We start from the raw sequence: 19,941 nt of genomic DNA on the forward strand, positions 1-19,941 counted from the left end.
GAATAAAAGTGTCAGACCCCCCCTTTTGTCAGCCAAATAAGCTGAATAAATAAGATCTCGGGAAGAAATATTCAAACTTTTGGAATCTAAGCTGGGGAAAAAAGCACCTAACCTGGAAGACAAATTAGGAAAATTAACAAGTCGAAAGATTTATCCCACTGTCTCTTTGCCTCCCGTTACTTATCCCACTGTCTCTCCAGGGGACAAAATATTCCGTTGCTCTGCTTTCTGCTGGCTTCATGTCCAGCTTCTGCCCTTATTCACTCATTGACAAATCTATGTGACCAAAAGGCATGCTAAAAACCGCTGTAGCCCGGTTCTGGTAAAGATTGCCGGCTTTCCTGATGGCTAGTAAGTTGCACAGTGTGTGCTTTACCTGAGATCTTTCCAGCAGCTAAACTGCGAGCAAGAAAGAAACTCTGCATCTTATCTTTTCTCTCTCCCATTGTGTGTGCTGTCTTGTTTTACCAATGACAACTCAAGAGCTGCCATCTCCAACTGACTTTCTTTTTCCTGGAACCCGTCTGCCAGATGGAGTTGGCAGGGTCAGGAGCTGGGTTCAATATCTAGGGGATTCTCTTAACAATACAACACAAAACTGGCTCGAGTCCCCATCCAGTAATCTGGGAAAACTACCCACCACCTCTGGGCATCTGTAAGAGGCAGTGCTTCCCCTCTGGCAAGCCCTGAGTCTGTGGATAGCAAAGAAAACTGACTGAAAAGAGAAAAGGAAGCCAGCAGTAATCTGAGAAAATAACACAACCACAATTCAAAATCATATGACCATGAGCAACCACCCACCCCAGAGTACATTGGGCAGCACCTTTGCCGCACTTTCTCACCATGCGGTGTGAAAATCCAACCACCAAATCTTCCTTTACACACCACCCCCCTCCCTCCACTGCACTCTTCACACTGGCTGTCTTCAGTCAGGGAAGACCCAGAGTTCAGAGGTGCATCCACCTGGGGTCACCTCTCATCCCCCAGGAGGGGGAAAGAATCAAGCACCGCTCAGCTGGCTGCGGCCACTGCTGCAACCGGCGCACGGCAGCTGCCGCTCACTCTGCTACCATTTGGCTGCTGCCCCCTTGTTCATTCTGCCACCACAGGCCCCTGCTGTCACTTCCTGAGGCTCCACAACTTAACCCCGCGTTCAGGAAGTGGTGGGGGAACCTCCCCACCACACAATCCCACATCAGGTCTAAGACTCAGCACCCAGTTATCAGGGACTCCAGCAGCAGCAATCACGTAACAAAATAAGGACCATCAGTGGAACCTCCCCAGCCCCACACCAGGGACTAGAACTCAACTAACAGCTGGGACTCCTTACACGAAGCTGTTCTCTCTACTCCCTGGCATCCCTAGCCCCTGTTCAGCAAGTGAGGTTCAGTTGCCGGTGACCCCCTCCATCAGGGCAGGCTAAACGCCGTCCTGCCACTCGTTACTCATACAATAAGGATAACAACATTTCATCGCCCCTGCACTCAACACGGAAGTGACCTGTAACCCAGCCCCAGCCAGAACTGATCACTGGGCAAAGCAGCTCCGTCTGCTGCATAGCTCGGCGGAGTAGGCACGTCTATGCAACTCTGGTCTGTTCCTGAAGTCTTTCCCCAGCTCATCACTAGGTGTCAGGGGAGAGCTCGTTCAGACCCCGCTTACACTCCCAACAAGGGACTTCAAGAACCATCTGAAAGACTGTGAAGCGAGGGATTTCCCCTTCAAAAAAGACTCTTTAAGCCAAAAGAAGGAAACGTGGCCATAGGAACGAATCCATTAGCTGCAGTAAAACAAGAGTTCTCCAAACACCCACAACAGGGGCAGGAGCCTAGAGGGCCAGGGAAGGGGATTGCACGGACCAAGGGGCCCTATGGCCATACATGCAGAATAGTCGAGGGAGCAGCCCCTACCTGCACTTTCTGTACAAAACGACTACAGCTGCCCAGCCCCTAAACTGCACGAAGTCTGGACGTGGACAGCTCAGGGATTCAGCCAACTCCCCGCAGTCAGCTCAGCACCGTCACTCCAGCTAGCGTAGCCTGGCTGCTCTGCCTTCACTTTGCCGTGTGCTAGGCTGTCCTTTGACTTCATCACCCTTGAAGTAGCGTGTGGGATGCACGTTGTGACAACGGACATTTCTAGGAAGATCTGCAGCCCGGATTTCCAGGGCAGTGGGAGCATAAGGCCAGGTGTCTTTCTCCATCGGGAAACTAGCTGGATGTGTTGTAAGTTTCAGGGGGCGAAGCTGAGTGGCCAGGGTCAGTCTGTTGGACTGGAAGGTCTCAGAACTGACGGATCCTGTCATTGCCCGTCTCCAGATTTCCTAACGTTCGGGTGTCTGAAGATCTCACAGTTTTGTAAAGCACCGGTAGTAATTTCTTTGGACGTTAGATGGATCCACTGACCCAGGCGTTCACCATTACCTCTTTTTAACAGGTTGCGGAGAGGGATTCCTGTGCAGTTTGGCTTCCCTTCTCCAGCGAATGAAGAAAACAACACAAAGACCAGATCCATCCTCACGTGTTTCTCTCTTGTGCCATCTGTACATTCTGCCCCAGCACGTTAGTAAACTGCCCGGCCAGCTCTCAGTCTGTCCCCGTCCTTCAGTATATGCCACTGCAGCAAAGTTGACTTCTTCCTACCAACGGAGCCCTGAAAGCTCATTCTCTGATGGGAAAGGTGTCGCCCAGCAGTAGCCGTTTCCTTGGTTTGCTCTGGCGCTCCTGGAAATGATGAATACACGTGGCTGGGTGAGGCTCTTGCGAGTGCCTGTGTAGCGCAGGAGCATGAATCTCATCGACAGGGCAGCCTAAGGGAAAAAGGTGCCCTGGGTGAACTTGTCTTTCAGCTCCCTTTCCTGTCATGGGGTGCAGGGTGTGGGCGGTTGGGTTCTGGAGACTGCCAGCGGGCTGCCCCCACCTCCCAGGGCAGAAGGGCTGTTCTTCTATGGCACTCAGCACGCCGTGAGGTGATGAGGGGCTGGTTGGCAGGGGCTGCCTCAGGGAGGGAGTGGATCGGGGGGGCAGCTTGGGGGGTGGGTGGCCCAGGCACTCACCTCTGGGAAGGCTCCGTTCGCGTGCGCCATGCACAGAGACGTTTTCCCGCAGCCTCCATCCCCCAGGATCATGACCTTCAGCTCCTTCCCAGGGGGTGGGCAGGATCTTGCTCTCCTTGGGAACTCTGGGCCCCCCGCTGGGGACAGACCTGTTCACTACCCCCTTATGGGTGGGGGCAGGGTCCCAGGGGTGGGGTGGCAGGTGGGCCTTGGGGTGCAGGGGTGATGGGACCAGCCCTAGAGCAGCGGCAGCCCTAGAGAAGCAGGCAGCATCTCTGTCAGGTCGGCTCCCCCTGTGGATCCCGCCGGGGCCGGCTGCTCTCCGGGCAGAAGAGGGGGGAAGGGGCCGGGGATTGGCTCAGGTGAGCACACTCCAGCCGCCTGCACCAGCCAGTGCCGCCCCCGCTCGGCTCCCCGTAGTTGGGTGGCAACGCACCTCACCAGGCCACTCTTCCCTCTGCACGGGGTCCCGTGAACACTGAGAGCCCCTGACCACGGCACCCTGGGCGGTCACCAACGTCACCCACTGCTCACTGGCTTCCAAAGGCTCTGTGCTCCTAAGTAACTTGCGCCCTTTGGAAAATCCTGCCCCTCCCTTGTGCTTGGTCCTGGTCTGTGCCCGGCCTTGTTTCCATGTGAGCGTCCGGCTGCAGGCCAGCAAGCGCCTGGGGCTGTGTGCTCTTCACCGAGGCGTGTGGCCAGGAAGAGGTGGGGGCAGAGTCCTGCTTCTCTGGCTGAGGAGCGGCTCCGCCTGCTGGGGGGGGTGGAACTAGGGTGACCAGATGGCAAGGGGGGGAAATCGGGACAGGAGGTGGGGGGTAATTGGTGCCTGTATTAAAAAAATGCCCCCGACATTGGGACTGTCCCTATGAAATCGGTCACCCGAGGTGGAACAGACCCCGTCTCTGCCCCGCAGGGTCTCTGGGTATTGTATGAATAGCAGCTAGCCATCGTCTCCTCTTTCCCAGCTTCCAAGTCTCTCCTCCCCAGAGGTACGGAAGGACTGGGGGCCCAGAGTTAGTTTTGGTGCAGTAGAGAGCAAAGGGCCCACCCCAACCACCCTCTATAACGGCCTGATTCAAAGCCCACGGAAGGCAATGGAAGATTATCTGTTCTCACCTGGCTTTGGACTAGGATCTGTTTGCTCCTGTGTACACTCATTCAAGGTACTTATTAAAGGGCTGCTCTGTCCTCTGTGGCAGCTACCCAGATGGCTTCAGATGTGCAGGCCTGGCTTTCAAATCCTGCCAGCCCATGGCAGAAAACTGCCCCATAGGAATCTGCAGAACCCTAAGACCGTGGGGCAAGTCACCCAGCCAGATCTGGCAGGCCAACCCCTCCAAGGCAGGAAGGCTGAGAATACTGGGAATGGTTCTATGCCATGCGGCACCTCCTAGCCCATCAGAGAGTAAGTGGCACAGGGGACACCACTGTTCAAAATGACTTTTTATTCCGAAGGTTTAAGCCCCGCTAATGAGCAGCAGCGTGTGTGGTTACAAAAATCCTTCTGTGTTTCTGGATTTCTCCAGTCCTGCGACGTCTGGACCTGCGCACCAAATCTAAGAGCTAAACTGACCCTGGCCAGTCACTACGGGCGCTGAGCGCGTGTCTTCTCCCTGGAGCTGCGACAGCTGGAGACGACAGGTTTTGCAAATGATTCTGCTGATTATGAACATCACTAAATCAAGTCAACACAAAGCACAAGTGCCCAGCACAGAGGAGCTCGGAAAATTCCAGGAGGAAGAGAAAAGAGACAGTTGCCGTGTTTTGGATAAACATGATACTTCCCCCACCCCCCATTGGGGTGTGACATTCGCCCATGACAGATTGTGACCCTTTTCCATCCCTTCCTCGAGCAGGGGTTGGCCTCACCGCAGACGGGGGGGGCGGGGAAGGGGCGACTAACAGTAAGAAGCTGGTTTGATGAGGATGGCGGAAGCTTTGCAGTTTCCACTACACAAACTACCCCAAGTGATGGCCCCTTTGACGTTCAGTCGAGCAGAATAACAAGCCGAGTACCACCAGCCCCCACCATAGCTAGAGGGACAGCTCCCACTGTAAGTGTCCTGGTCCAGATCTTTAGTGGAGAACTTCATGTTGTCATGCACGGTGCTAGGATTGTTTGAAGTCATGGCGTCCCCGGCAGTCCCAGTGTAAGAGCCCAGCCTCAGCCTGTAGCCATTGGACTCGTCTTCCAGACCGAAGAGGTTGTAGTCTGCGTATTTCATGTTGTCGGTGGAATCGTGGATGACAAACCTGACCTGGTAGACCTTCTGCTTGGCGATCTGATAGATGTACTCCGTCCCCAGCCAGTAGTCACTGTGCACGTTGCCAAAGCCGTACTTGTAGGTGCTCCAGGACTCAGTCCAGGTGACCTGTGTGTCATGTCGGTTCCTCTGGACGACCGTCCAGCCCTCGCTGGTGCTATTCAAGTCACAGTAAACGACAATCTGGTGGAAGCCTGTGGGCTGGATGACGAAGACGCCGCTGACCCTGTTCCAGGTGATCTCGCTGCAGTCCTTGGGCCAGACTGTGCATAAGAGAGAGATCGCTTTAACTACAGCCCGTGGGACAGAACCCTGCTCAGCTCATCCCACCCGTGCTCAGTAAGACAGGGTCCCCCCAATCTATCAGTGCTGTCACTTTTCCTGCAGCGAGGTCATGAACCAAAGCTCCTCCAAGGCAGGAGACCTTACGTCCTGTGCGTATCAAGCCCTCCCCCCACATCCTCGCCAATTCAAACCTGCTGTCAGATTCTGTGCTCTCAGGGGCCTGTATAATCCCTGTGGATTCCCCTCTGGGCCTGGGTAGACAGTGCATCACCTTGTTCTTCCCTGCAGAGAGAAGCTGTGTGCTTCTCGCATCTCATTCCTGTGGGGTGTGGGTGTGTAAAGCGTGGGATTCTCTTACCATAGGCCTCCGGCAGCTCTGGGTCGCTGTCTCTGCTTCGCCGCAGGCTCCCTTTCCCCTGCTCTGCAGGAATAGGGAGATCAGAGGGACATGACATGGGGGTTTTCAGAGAGTAGTTTCAGTTTCCCTAGCACCCAGCTGCAGAGCTGCGAGGATTAGCAGAGCATTGGCTGCACCTCCTCCGTGTCCCTGGAACCAGTGCTTCATTGTAAGGAAAGAAGTGCCGGGGCCCAAGTAATTTCTTTACATTCATAACTGATGCAGCAAGCCCCTCACTGCTTTACCCGGCTCCCATCTGCTCCCCTCCCGGCTGGCCCGAGTGCAGCCGCCAAACTCACCTCCCGCTCCCGTGGCTTGGCCCACGCCACCCTGTGACTCCAGTCCCTTCCGTGGCTCTGCATCTCCTCCCGTGGCAGGTTCCGGCTCTGCTGCTCCCCTGGCGGCTCTGCACAGCCCTGCCTCGCTCCAGCTGTGTTAATTCTGCACCAGTCGCCCGCTGGCTGAGCACCCTCCTCTCATCCCGCCTGCCCCTGTCCCATGTGCTTCACCACTTCCACTGCCCCAGCCCCCTCTGCTGCCCACGCCAACCAGCACCTCCTCGCTTTCCCCGTGCTGCTCCCCGCGCTGCAACGTCCCAGCCCCTGGGCACCAGCCAACCTCCCTCTCCTCCCTCAGACGGCCAAAGAGCTCAGCCCGGCTTTGAATGTACAGCTCAGGCTTGTAATTTCTCCCAGTGGCTTCAGGCCTCATAACACCCAGCCAGCCAGTGAATCACGTCCTGGGGAGCCCAGGGCTGGCGGGGACCCAGGGACAGAGCTGAGGGCTGTCGGAGCGAGGCACAACACACCTGCCTTCAGGTGCTTCGGGTGGATGCTCCTGACTTCATGGAGGGGTCCCTTGAAGATGTCCAGGTTGTGTATTTTCAGGGCCAGAACCGGGGCTGAGAGGGCCAGCAGGCCGGTGAGCAGCAGGAGACGAGGGCTCCGGGCAGCTGCAGAAGGGGAGAGGCGGAGAGAAGCCGGGAACACAAACCCGCCCTGAGGAGCCACGACTCCAATTCCCTCCGACGGGGAACGGGCTAACCCAGCGCTGGGGCGGCTGGAGCCTCCCGCCTCACCCCAGCAGGGGCTGGACCCACCGCCCTCGCCCGTCAGGCTGGCTGGGAAACCGGCCACCGGCCAGGCACGCAGGGGGCAGAGAGGAGACGTTAACCGGCCCCTTTGGGGCAGAAACAGCCGGGAGGAGAGCGGGTCCAGGGGAGCTTGGGATATGCCCTGGAGAAATGTCCCCACCCTGGTTGCACCTCGCAGACACCCCTGTGCCATGGAAATTACCCTGAGGGGGGCAGGGAGAGTGGGTGAAAGAGAAAATGTGGCCAGGGGCTGGGTGGGCACTGAGCGCCCCAGGGAGGGGGGGGGAGGCTGGGTGGGCACTTGGAACCCGGGGGGGCTGTGAGGGGACGGGGGTTGGCTGGGCACTGCGGACCCTAGGGGATGCTGGGGGGATGGGTGGGCACGGAGAGCCCCAGGGAGGGGAGGGCGGCTGAGGAATGAGGGCTGGGCAGATACAGAGAGTCTGATGGATGGGGGGTGGGTGGGGGGGCTGAGGGGGAGCTGGAGGTGACAGGAGCTGAGGGGGGGGGGTCACTGAGAGCCTCTCCTGAAGAGTTTAGGGGGGCTGGCCAGGGGCACTCAGAGCCTGGGGGGGGAGGAGCTTGCTTGGGAGGGGGAGAAAGCTGTCCAGGGCACACAGAGCTGGGGGGTGAGCCCGTGGGGGGAGCTGGCCAGGGGCACACAGAGCCGGGGGGGGGGGGAGGAGATGGGCCGTGGGGCGAGAGGGGGGGCAGCTGGCCAGGGGCACACAGAGCCGGGAGTGGGGGGGCGTGCGCGCACAGGATTTCAGGAACTCCCTGGCAATCAGGAGCGTCTGGAGGCCGGGAGGAGCAGCCGAGACAATCGCCTTGTGACCCCTGCCTGGGCTAGTGGCAATCAGGGCCCGTGGCCAAGCTGCAGCGGAGGGGCCCTGCAGGAAATGCCTCAGCCTCGGCCTCCTGCCACAAAGGGCCTGGGCCAGCCCTGTGACCCACAGCGCAGCCACCCAGCTCCCTGCCCCTCAGCTGCAGGGCACGCGGCCCTCCTCTCTAGGGCGCTTGGCGTGTACCCCAGAGACCTCTGCCAGCCAGCCTCTGGCACCCCTGCCGTTCAGTGTGCCCACATTAACCCGCTGTCACCTGCCAGCTGGGGGGCTGTCACAGCTGGGGAGTTTAACCCTTCGGGGCAGGTCTGTGGACACTCTCTGGACCCTGCAGTTGGTGTCTCTGCTCCTCCGCTGGGCGAGGTGGGAGCGCCCCACATGGAGTTCCAGCCCCACATTCGGACCCACAGGTGCCGGTGGATTCTAGTCCCAGCTGAACACCCGCACCCGGCCCTAGCGAGGAGCAGAAGGGCCCAGCGCTGCCCGCACAGACCCTCTGGCTCTCCCAGGCCGCACTTACCCATCACCTCCCGCAGCGCGTCTGTCCCAGGCTGAACGCTGCCGCTCTGTGCAGAGCTGTCTAGACGCAGGCAGCACGTGGCTGGCACTTATAGCTCCTGCCGTGCGGGGGGCAGGTCCTGCGACCGGTTTCTGCCCCCAGCGCCCGCCCTGCCGCGCTCCGGGGATGCTGCCCTGCTGTGGCCAGCGAGCGGTCAGGTGTCTTGAACTGGAATTCGTTTGGCAAGAAACTGTGCAAAGGAACCTTATCAGCCCCGAGCAGAGAGTACCTGGGAGCCTGCCTGGATCGGGCGGGTCCGTTACACCCTCCCCCAGATAAGGCTCTTCCCTGGAACCGCCATCCATCGGGATCTGGAGCGATGCCTCCGGTCTAGAGGTAACCTGCAGGGCAGCCAGGGCAGAGCACAGCCTGCTCCCCTGGGCTGTCAGTGGAGGTGCCAGCAGAGCAAATTGTGGCTTGTACGTTAAAGTAGCAAGGAAAGTTGGGGGGCAGAGAAATGGGGTGCTGTGGTCCCCCCATGTGTGGGGCACCAGTCACAGCGTCCCCTCTATCTGTGGAGCGCCATTAGACCCATCTCACCATGGGGTGTGAGCAGATTCCCAGCCCCAGGTGGCTCGGCCAGGACTCACCATCCTCTAGTCCGGGATCGGCAGAGCGAGCAGGGTGAGACGTGGCCGTGCAGTCTGCCAGTGTCGGTGGCTTCTGGATTCCTCTGGGAAAGGTTTAACAAGCTGCTTAGTTTAGTCCACGTGTGGCTTTCTAGGCAGTGCTGGACTCTGGTGGTGGGGAGGGGCCCAGCTCGCACCCTTGCATCTGGTGGGAAAGTGCCCTAAAGGTTAGGATTTTCTGACAAGCTGTCATGGGCACCATGACCTTGGCAGGGAGGATTGGTGGCTTGTGGGTCATCTGGAAGCTTGAACCTCCACCACCTTCCTCCCTACTAGATCTGTGCAGTAACCAGAACATCCCCCCATGGGGAGAGGGGCTGTGGGGACCCTGGATCTCAGGAGTCAGGGCTTCTCTCGGCAGCCTGGAAGCCCAGGCGTCCATCAGCTTGTCCAGCAGGCAGCAGCAGAGGCTGGCAGGTGGGCGAGCTGGCAGGAAACCGAGCAGCTTTCCATCAGAAACCTGCCTGCTTTCTGGCTAACGCTGTGTCTAAACCGACATGTTCCCACGAGGCGTTCGGACTCTGACAAGCTGGCAATTTCTGCTGGGGAAAAATCCCTTCCACTGGAAATCTTCTGATCAGCTCCTCTCCGTAGTGCACAGCTGACGTTGCATCTTTGCTGCCAGTGGAATCAGAACGGACTGGGATCAGGTGTTTGTGCCCTGGGAGGCCATCTCAGGCCAGCTCCCCCAGCTCCCAGCTGCTCACATTCTGCTCCTGCTGAAGTCTGGCCTTTGGGAAATCCAAGGCCTCTGGGGCTTGTTTCCAGCAGTGCAAGTTTCAGCTGCAGGTTTGTGTCCCGAGCCGTTCCACAAAGGAATCCATCTAGTCATGCTGGACGTCTCCCGCATCCATGGTCTGAGGTCACGTAGGCTATTCCGGTCACTAGGTGGCAACTTCTGATCTGGGAAACCAGAGACATCTCCAGTGTCCTCACCCCACAGATTTCTTTCTTCCTGCCGACTGAAGAGGACGCTCTCCTGGGGCTGCATTGGAGGACTGCGAGGAGGCCACTAGGCACTCCATGGCCCCTCTCACACTGGGTGTGTGTGTGTGTGTGTGTGTGTGTGTGTGTGTGTGTGTGTGTGTGTGTGTGTGTGTGTGTGTGTGTGCTGACCAGGACGCTGCTAAAGGCCAGAGGACCCCACAGAAGAGGTGGGGAACAGGACAGTTATGCTGTGGTGTTGTTCCATGGCTCCTTTCTTTTCAGCTGAAGAAGAAACTGAGTCCTGAAGCAAGGGCTACCGACGGACCCGGTTGTGGGGCTGACACCGTATTCACAAGAGGGAAGGGGAGAGGGAACAGTCAGGCTGGCGGCAGGCTTCTTCTTCTCTCCCCTTCCAGCCTCACCAACCTCAAAAGATCAAAAACCACGAGCTAGACTCTCAGATCCCGAGACTGGCCCGAAAACTCAGGAGAGTTAAAAAAAAAAAAAAAATCAAAGCTTGTTTTTGTATCTGTCTTTTGACTTTGTGACTCCCCTGCCGATGTGCGTGATAATTCCAGGGTGAAAAGTCGTCCTTTAATGCCCAGCTCCTGCTGGCGACTCCACGTCCCCTTTCCTGCACCGTAAGGCAGGGGAACGGCCAGCCACTGCCTGTTACTGGGTGCACCTACCCGCACACTTCTCTGCCTCCCGCTGGCCAGGCATATGCAGACAGACCGTGGGGACGGGGCAGCCCTTGCGTGGCAGCAGCCCCGGAGGCAGCAGTGGCGATGGCGACCATCTTGACTAAGGGAAAATTAGCGAGTTGGTGCCTTTGGCCACGTTTCCATGGGGCAGGGGAGAAACCCCCCCGATTGCCAGAGCTCCGATCAAAGAGCGAGGGCCGGCCACGCTCCTGCCCCTACTGTGCATGGAGTCAGCCCAGCACGGCCAGCTCACCCCCCATCTCCTGCCCTCCCCGGGCCGGACCTTTATCTCCCGGCCCCCGAGGGGCAGGTGTGGAGGGCCCCGGAGCCCTGCAGCAGGGCCGTGTCCCCCCTCAGCCTGCAGCCCTCTGGAGGGATGTAGGCGTGGGAGGTGGCCAGGTCTCACTGTGCGGGTGATGCCTGGACTGGGCAATCAGCCAGAATTAACTGGAGCTGCTTTAATGGTTTGTTGGGCACCAGATTTAATGGGGCAGGCTGCTGATGGCATTCAGCGGGTGGGGGGCGGAGCATGAATCGAACGCAGGAGCCTAATTCGTTGTTTGTTTAATGTCACAAACTGAATTTGGGGGGCAGGCGGGACAAGGACCATCCCTCCCTCCCTAGCCCCCCCCTCGGATCCCCTTCTGAATGGACCCGGGCTCCCCCTCACCCCCAAACCTGCTCCCAAATGATCATCACACAGGAGCAGGTGTCCTTCGGCGCACATCACGCTAAGCAGACTGGCACGGCGTGTGACGAAAGGCTGGTGTCCCATCGTGGGCGTGTCTCGCACATTTCGGTGGCTTGTGAGGTGCTGGCAGGTGGCCAGGTGGAGGGGCGTGCGGGCGGGGGGCTCCGCCTGTGTGCTCCCCTGAAAACATAGGACGTGCAGCTGATCACTCTCATGGGCTAGTTCCCGCCCTCCGTGTCCCAGCCAGGATTCTGCCTGCCTGGGCTCCCCGCAGTACCTGGGCTGCGATGTCACGCTCAGCACTCACCCGGCGGTGATGGTCCCTCTCCTGTTCCTTTTGAAGAGCCGGGGGCGTGTGGTCTTTAGTGCTAACTGGACAGCGTGCAGCACACCTGGAGCAGGGGGTGCACACAGCCGGTGCCTGGCGGTCACCCGTTTACTCCTCTGCACTGCGGTCTAGATGTCACAGCAGCTCACCCCAGCCCACCCCAGCCCATATCTCATCACCCGGCCGTGACCCCCGGGCACAATCGCTTTAACCTCACGTGCTAAGCAGGGGGCCGTGATGCCAATCCAGCTGCATGCCCGAGGGGGCGAGAGAGCTGTTCCCCCGGGGGCTGTGGGTTTGTTGAAAGGCTCTTACAAAACATCGGACCTTTCCAGTGCTTACAGACGGAACTGATCAGCCCCAGTTGACAGTCCTGGTTTCTTCGCAGTGATCACTAGAGCTGGAAACACTGTGGTGCTGGTTTAGCATTTGCACTTCGGAGCTGGTGGGGTGGGTGGTGCTGTGGGGAGAGACAGCGTGGCGGGGGCAGCAGCTGTGGGGTTTTCCCCTAGCCAATGAAATCACTAAGGGCTGGAGGACCCACAGAGCTTGGCACTTGAGCGGAAGCAGAGGCATGGCTGCCCTGCCCTTCCCTCCCGAGGACGAGCGGTGAACCCCCCGAACGCCCCCTGGACTCCAGAGTGCTGCTGCACAACATATTGCAGGGCGGGCGTTGTACCCACAGTTCACAGACCGGTCAGCCATCGCTGTGGGGTTTTCCCCAGTTGATGCTGTGTTTCTTTCTGCTCTTAATAAAAGTTCCCTTTTCTTAGACAGAGACTCGCAGCCTGTGAGGGGGAAGCATTGCCTGCGAGGGGCGGGGTGGTTCGTGTCCCGGATTGCTGGGTGGGGTGCTGGCTGGATCTGGTTTGCCATGCTCAGAGGAACCCCGGATCTGAATCCAGCCCTTGTAACTGCCAATAACGCCTGGCACAAGGGTGACACCCCATTACCTTCTGTACCACCCTTCTTTCTGCCATCTCCGCTGGGTTGATCCTCTCCATGCACGGTCATTCTGCAGAGTCATGCCGATAAATTAAACCCTGGCTCACACCCACCTGTCTTCAGAAACGTTGGCATTCTCGGGAAGAAGGGAGGGAGCCCAGGATGTCAGGCCCCTGCAGTAGATAAAGAGTGGGCAGATGTTCAGGTGGGGGCTCCCTCCCTGCCCACGTGCCAGGCTTGATGCCAGCCGTTGAAAATGCAAGATAACCCGGGCGGGGAATGCGCTTTCCCCATAAAGGGATGGAGCCCAGGCTCTGGTTTCGGAGGTGGAAGTGGAACGCTTCAGGTCGCAAACTTGTCCGCTCAGCTGCAGCCTCGGGGATGGGTGAGTTTGATTTAAATGCCCAGCATTTCACTCGGCCTGGATGTGTAGGTCCACAGCCCGGTGCTGAGCGCCAGAGCCACATGCAGTGTGGGCACATGTGGAGGTGCAGGGGGCAGGGACATTCTATTCTGCCCTGTGGCACCGGGCGCCCTGAGTACAAGGGCCCAGAAGGAACCTGCCCACACAGTAACTCCCCCATATAGAGGGGCAGCCTGCACTCCTCTGAGTGCCACCCCAGAGCCCTGGCAGGTGCACAAGGGGGAGGGAAGCCCTGGGGCATCCTCTGCTTTTGTGACCCTACTGCCCAAGGTGCAAGGACGGGGGCACAGTGGGGTACACGTTGCTTTTCCTTTGAAGCAGAGCAGCATTTCCCCCAGCAAGGGCATGCTGCGGGATGAGCCTGGCTAGCTGGGAGTCTGGCAGTCCCACCCGCTTGGTAAAGAGTGCCCCCGGGGGCTATGGTGTGCCAGGATCTGGGGGGGTACCCGACTCAGCATTCGGCTGGCCCCCAGTACCTTTGGGGATTGGGGCCAAAGTACTTTAGAACAGAAAGGAACTAGCATAAACCGTTTTACACAAATGGGGAAACTGAGGCACAGAGCAGGGTAATGAGTTTCCCCAGGTCACAGGTAGAGCTCAGGTCCTCTGAGCCTTAGAGCAGTGTTCCTCCCAGTGCACCACACTGCCTGTCTGCTACTGCACTTTGTGAACCGCAGCTCCCCTCTCCTCTGGGTCCGCAGGCGACGGGGAAGCGTGTTTGAAGGATGATTGGCCGCAGATTGTTATTTAACTTACATTCAAAACGTTCTAGTGATGGATTGTCAGACTCACTGAAATCCTTCTCCTCCACAAGCCTTAACCACTGGCCTGCCATGGGGTTAAGCATCTCTCTTCTCTCTCAGCTTTTCTACTTCTTTGAGCTGTGACGTTTCCTGAAGAATTTGGGTTCTGTCTCCACAAATAAGGGGGATCGTGTGTGGCAAAGTGTTTCTACTGTAACCGGTTTTTTCTGCCGGTCATTCACACAGTTCTCTCGCTCGCTCTCTTTAATTCATGTGCCTGTTTGTAGCAGGTCGATGTTTTTCCTGGTTACTTGTGTGGCTGAGTGGTTGACTTTCTAAGTTTGCAACACCCCAGCAACACCCTGGGGATGGACAGAAAGCGGTGAAAAGATTCTCCAAAGACATTTGTTACCCTCTCTACCTCAATAACACCGGCTAGTTCCTGCCCGGCTCACATGTAAGTGAGCGGAGCGAGCGCTCCCACAGAGATTGTGCTGTTCATTCCCCCTTGCCTCAAGCCCGTTGGGTTGCCGAGAACCTGCAGCTCGGCTGAGGCCGGGGCAGAGCCCTGCTGGAGGCTGCCCAGCTGCTGGCTCCATTGGGTGCGTGCTGGAGGGAAGATGGTTTCTCTGAGACCCGGGGGATTCTCTTTGTTTCAGACTCGCCAGTTGCAAGAGGGAAGGGCGCGGAGCTGGGAAAGCAGGGCTCCCTTTGCCAACGCTGGCCTGGAGCGAGAGATTTCTGTTCCAAAGGGAGACAGGCTCCGCTGCCGGTGGCTGCAGACTGACAAAGCAGCTGAGCCGGGGGAGAAGTGGGTGTGGGTGAAGTGAATGGGGGCCTTGGTCCCGTGTTGAGAGGGCTGCGCCAACACCCACCATACGGAGCCTTTCGACAGCCAGCCGTTCACTGCGGTGCCTGCCTGGGAGCTGAGCACGTGTGCAAACCTGGCCCACTTGTGGAAGCTGAGCACCTCTGCAACGTCCGGCTAGAGCGTCCACGGGTAACATTGTCAAACGGGGCTGAGTCACTTAGGTGCCTAAACCCTCTTGACTGTTAGTGGGATTCAGGAACTTTTGCAACGCTCTCCTTGTCTCATGTCCAGTGGTTTCTGTCCCCTGCAGGGTTCCAGTCCAGCTCGCTTCTGCTTCTAGCCGTGCTGTTCACAACGACGCTTCTTTGCGGAGCCCCCGTGCAGGGCAACGTGGCCCTGGCCCACAGAAAGGTCGAGAAGGGTGAGTAGAGGCCGATCAGAGAGCTTCTGTCACCCACCGTATTGGAGATCAGCGTGTCACGGGCCTGAATCTGCTCCCCTCCCTCACGCCATTGTCACCTCCATGTGCGCGTACCCCTGGAGTGCACCTTTCAGCCACCCCATCGGCCAGCCTGGCTCCAAAGCGAAGCCGAGCTCCCCGAAGCGTTGGCAAGGCAGGCCTGTTCTAGTCAGAGCACCAGTCACAGCCTGAGGCCTGCAGCACCTGGGAACGGGCCAGCCGGGGTGGGGGCGGTGTGGCGTGGCTGGCTGCTCACTTTCCACCACTTCGCTGTCCCTTTCTCCGCCTGCCGTGGCTGAAGAGCTGGGGACCAGCCTCAGGGCAGACTGTAGGGACCAGAGAACAACCCCCAAATGGGCTGTGAGCGCTCACTTAAATCTCACCCACCAGTTATCAAGTGTAAACTCCTCAGGCACTAAACCAGCCTGACGCTGGAGTCACAGCAAGTCCCCTGGGGGCTCCCATCTGCCTCGCCACTAGGTGAACCTGCCTCTGTGACAGCCGCTCCCTTGCCCACCAATCACAGCAACAGGCAGGGTACTCCCAGTCCCAAAGGACCAGTCACTTACCCCAGTCAATTGCACCTTAGATCTGGCACCGAAGTGAAGCAGAGTTCTGTACAAGGGCAAAGTGGGGAAACACACACACACAAACGAGTTACAAGCTTCAGATCCTAAAGGTTATGGAAACATCTATACTAAGCAAGCTCTGTGTGTCTGTTAGGGCTGAACCAAGCTGACAGCTGGGGATCCCTTGCCTATGCCTAGAAGCCTTGCCCCCAGAGTCCACACAGCAGAGACCCAGTTCCTTCTTGTTAAGAGTTTTCATTCCCTTCTCCCCTCAACCTCCACTGGCTCTGAGAGCTGGGCAGGGCCTTGCCCAGGCAGGCAGGGAACTGAACCGGCTCCAGGAGCTGCACTGAGCCCCTGTCCCCTGCAGTGCTCAGCAGCTCCTCCTCCTCGGCTCATGAAGGAGGCTCCGCTATGGGGGAGGGGCCAGAGCTGGAGGGGTACATGGGGAGGATAGTCTGGGGGTCGGGGAGTTGGGGGGCTCAGGCTCAAGGGAGGACCCTGGGGAGGACACTTACAGCGGTATAACCACAGTGCTATCATTATCCCCTATAGGCAAGCCCCTCAATAAGATGTTGGCTGGAATTTTCAGAGAGCCAAAGGGAGTTGGGTGCCTAAATCCCACTGAATTCCAATAGCAGCCAGGTGTCAAACTCCCTTAGGCTCTTTGAAAATCCCATTTAAATTGTCCTCTGTAGCTTTCATAATTAACACTCCGCTGGGATGGAGGGGGCAGTTCCTCCCCCTCACGCCATTTCTTTAGCAGTACAGACCGAGGAAGGATACAGAGCCTTGATTTACACTTGATTCACGTCTTTAAGCTTTTTGTCAACACCAGCAGGGTAAGAAACTATGTTTTTAAAATGAAAGTTTAAGATGCGGAGCCCAATTCTGTGGCTAGGGTGGATTCTGTGACTGGAATTGTGAAATTCACAGGATCCTGCCTCTAAAAATCAAGGCTCTAGTTACCCCAGGTTGAACTGATGGAGAGGTGTCTCTGTCTGTCTGTCTGTCTCTCTCTCCCCTCTTCCAACTGCCCCCTTAACCTGTTGCATGTGATATTTCAGGGTTCCCCCGAGACTGCAGCTACATCCCCACAGACAGCCCCAGCGGGATCTATGTCATCCAGCCAGCAGGCTCTCCCCCGCTGGTGGTGTGGTGCGACATGGACACCGAAGGCAAAGGCTGGACAGTTGTCCAGAGAAATTCTTACAACACAGAGATCACCTGGCGTGAGTCCTGGAGCACCTACAAGTACGGCTTTGGGAACGTGCTGAAGGATTACTGGCTGGGCAACGAATACCTGTCCCTGCTCACACAGCAGAACACCTACAAGGTCCGCTTTGTCGTGGAGGACAAAAACAACAACACCCGCTACGCTGAGTTTGACATCTTCAGTGTAGAGGATGAGCCCAGCGGGTACCCGCTGAGGCTGGGCAGGTACTCTGGGGATGCTGAGGATTATTTCACCACCTACCACTCCGGCCTGGGGGGCATACACGACAACATGAAGTTTAGCACAGTTGATAAGGATCAGGACCAGAACAGCGGGAATTGTGCAAGTAGCTATGGAGGTTGGTGGTATGACAAGTGTCAGAACATCCTGCTGAATGGGAAAAACTACATCTACTGGGCAGGGTTCTGTAAGAGTGGAGAGTGCAAGTCGTCCCTCATTCTCATTAAGCCAACAGACGTGTGCTGAGCGGGCGGCAGGAGAAGCCCCACCACCCTGGGAGCCGGCGCTGTGGAGACGGGGAGACAGTATTAGACTAGACACAGAGCTCCATTCCCTACCTAATCAGTGTAGTCCCGGCAATGCGTCCACTCTGATCACCCCACTTGCTGTAGGCTTCCGCTTGGTAAATCCCCTCTAATAAACTCTGAGCGCTGACCACGCCTGCGCGTTTTAATGACCTGAAGAGTGTGACTGGTGTGTATAACTGGAGCCTGCTTTCCACTCTCCTTCGTTATAAGCCATGTCCCTCATTACAGCTTCAGGCCCACGTTTACCTCTGCTTCTCCCAGCCCTGTCACTTCCCCTTGCATTAGTGATCAGTGAATCAAGAACTTGGACTGATAGCAACTGATGTTCAGCCTTTAAATGGGGGCTGATTTAAAGCCAGGACTTCCCATCTGAATCCTGCATGTATTCGGGGGGTTGGGTTAAAACCTGGCCCCTGTGTTTTTAATAAATACGGTTATCCCTGCTTTCAGCTCCAAGCCTCTTTAGCCAGCACCCAGCCCAAAAGCTCTCTGGAGGCTCCTCCCCGGATCACCCTACGCTTACAGGCTCTGCTCAGCTTTCCCACTCTGCTTCTGTGTCTTGGCGGCACTGCCCCGAGCGTGGTCTTTTCACACACACACCTGGTCAGAAGGAGACTCGGGGAATCCTCTACTCGCAGGCTGCGAGTTTCGGGACACATTCCAGCATGGCTTGTTCCAGGTGAGGCCCCCTTCACTGCTGCTTCCAGCTGTCTGAAATGGAGAGTGCGTTCTCACAACTCTTTCAGCTCAACCCCCAGCAGGGTGTAAATCCAGCCCCTGACAATGTACGGAACTGGCAGACTGAAGTCCTCTGAGGCTGAGCATCTCTGAGTTTTGGTTCAGTCTTTGCCAACAAGGTGAATGGTGACCAGCTGCTGCACCCCATTCATGTTAGCACCCGGGGGAAGGAACACCCCCCCGAACAGCGAAAGGAGAGTTAGATGGAGCCAAGACAGCAGCGCCCAATGGAGGTCACTTTGGGGCAGAGGTTCCCAAACTTGGGCTGCAGCACAAAAATGGGCCACGTCAGCGTCCCGAGTGGTCTGCCAGCTGGGGCGTCGCCCCCCAAAACTGCACCTGTCCATTCCCCTCCTGACCCTGGCTCTTCGGCACAGCTGCAGGGAAACCCTCCACTTCCCTGCCTGACAGAGCCTGCGTGTAGGGGAGTGTAGGGGGCAGGTCTGGCAGAGAGGGATTTTTTCAGGGGGGGAAGCTGGGGTCAGGGGAGCAGCAGAGGCGCAGCTGGAAGGTTTCCTCCTCCCCTCCTCAGCATCTGGCTTGCAGGCAGCAGGGGGGCAGCTGCTATTTTGCAGTGGGGAGTATCCGGGATCCCTCCCCGTGCACTGAGCTGTCCCCTCCAGCTCGGTTACTGGCGCCAGGATGTGGGTGTGCTGTTTTGTGTGTGTGTGTGTGTGGAGAGGGGGGGGGGGGGTTCAGGGCACTGACCCTTCCCCCTCCCAGCTCTGCTTGGAGCCACCCCCCCTCCATTGCAGCACGCACTTGATGCCATCCCCAGCCAGCCCCTGCCAGGGTGGAGCATCCTCAACGTGTCCCCAGCAGCCGGGCTCGCTCAGCCGTTTTGCTGACTGGGAACTTCCCTGCCAAACCCAGAGTTCCCCTGCCCCGTTGCCCCCAAGCTTGGGGTCCCTCCCATACAGACCCCAACTCCCCCCACCACGTGGCTTCACCCCCCCCCCCCCGCAAAACACCGTTAACTCTTCATACGCCACAGTCCACCCCCACCCCTTCACCTCCCCATCAGCCATCTCTGTCCTCCATCTTGGACCAGGCCCCAACTGGCCTTGGTGTCACTGCCCTCTGCCCCAGGGCCAGGCTACGCTGGGCTTCTCTGGGGCTGAACCCCTGCTCCGACTGGGGTAACAGGTCCTGTCTCCTCTCTCTGCCCCCCCCCCCCATCTCTCCCCAGCTGGAGGGGCTGCAGGAGAACCGGGCCCTGTGGGCCGAGCTGGCACTGGGGCAGTCCCAAAGCCGAGCGGAATGTACCATGCCTGCCATGGCGACAGGCAACACCGAGGGCCCTCAGCCCCCCCCCAGCACCCCTGGGGGGCAGAGGCCGGGGGACCTTGCTGGTGCTGAAGGGAGGGACATGGCGCTTTGGCTCTATTTGGAGGGTGACGTGGGCATTTGCTCCTGGCTCTGACAGGGAAGGGGTGCTGGGCATCAGTGGGGTGCACTGCCTTCGGGAGGAGGGTGGCACTTGCCCCCAGGACACAGCAGAGAAGGGCGGGGGGGGGGGGAAGATGCCCCCTGCTGACACACATCGTTCATTTGTATGTAACAATTAATCGTCTCCCCGAGACGTGTGACTCGTGGGCCGCAGGCGGCTGCACCAGGGGCTGCAGGGAACAAAGTTGGGCACCCGGCCCCGGGTACATCAGGAACGAGCTGAGGCCAGCTCAGACCCAGCGGTGATTATCTCGCAGAGCC

General features: G+C 58.1%; 2 protein-coding genes across 2 annotated transcripts; one reads left to right on the forward strand and one right to left on the reverse strand.

Annotated features, from left to right (window-relative positions):
* Positions 1-4,488: 4,488 nt before the first annotated feature.
* Positions 4,489-8,587, reverse strand: LOC137146482 (fibrinogen-like protein 1-like protein). The gene is made up of 4 exons (XM_067537749.1): positions 8,460-8,587; positions 6,813-6,956; positions 5,966-6,028; positions 4,489-5,585 (listed from the first exon to the last, which is right to left on the reverse strand). Exons 1-4 carry the CDS (start codon positions 8,461-8,463, stop codon positions 4,957-4,959), a joined length of 840 nt encoding a protein of 279 aa, XP_067393850.1. The 5' UTR covers positions 8,464-8,587; the 3' UTR covers positions 4,489-4,956.
* A 4,411-nt stretch (positions 8,588-12,998) lies between these two features.
* Positions 12,999-17,620, forward strand: LOC137146477 (fibrinogen-like protein 1-like protein). The gene is made up of 3 exons (XM_067537743.1): positions 12,999-13,107; positions 15,011-15,121; positions 16,797-17,620. Exons 1-3 carry the CDS (start codon positions 13,002-13,004, stop codon positions 17,429-17,431), a joined length of 852 nt encoding a protein of 283 aa, XP_067393844.1. The 5' UTR covers positions 12,999-13,001; the 3' UTR covers positions 17,432-17,620.
* Positions 17,621-19,941: the final 2,321 nt, after the last annotated feature.

The sequence above is a fragment of the Emydura macquarii genome, unplaced genomic scaffold, assembly GCF_026122565.2.
Source record: "Emydura macquarii macquarii isolate MOO-44397 ecotype Brisbane River unplaced genomic scaffold, CSIRO-AGI_Emac_v2 contig_450, whole genome shotgun sequence".
NCBI lineage: Eukaryota > Metazoa > Chordata > Testudines > Chelidae > Emydura > Emydura macquarii.

Excerpts from the sequence above, each read along its gene's own strand:
- LOC137146482 (XM_067537749.1), bottom strand. Across the intron at positions 6,029-6,812 it reads CCCGAAGCACCTGAAGGCAG|AGCAGGGGAAAGGGAGCCTG; the intron begins GTGTGTTGTGCC and ends CTATTCCTGCAG. Across the intron at positions 5,586-5,965 it reads AGAGCTGCCGGAGGCCTATG|TCTGGCCCAAGGACTGCAGC; the intron begins GTAAGAGAATCC and ends TCTTATGCACAG.
- LOC137146477 (XM_067537743.1), top strand. The coding sequence starts at position 13,002 with ATGCGCTTTCCCCATAAAGGGATGGAGCCCAGGCTCTGGTTTCGGAGG. Across the intron at positions 13,108-15,010 it reads AGCTGCAGCCTCGGGGATGG|GGTTCCAGTCCAGCTCGCTT; the intron begins GTGAGTTTGATT and ends TGTCCCCTGCAG. Across the intron at positions 15,122-16,796 it reads CCACAGAAAGGTCGAGAAGG|GGTTCCCCCGAGACTGCAGC; the intron begins GTGAGTAGAGGC and ends GTGATATTTCAG.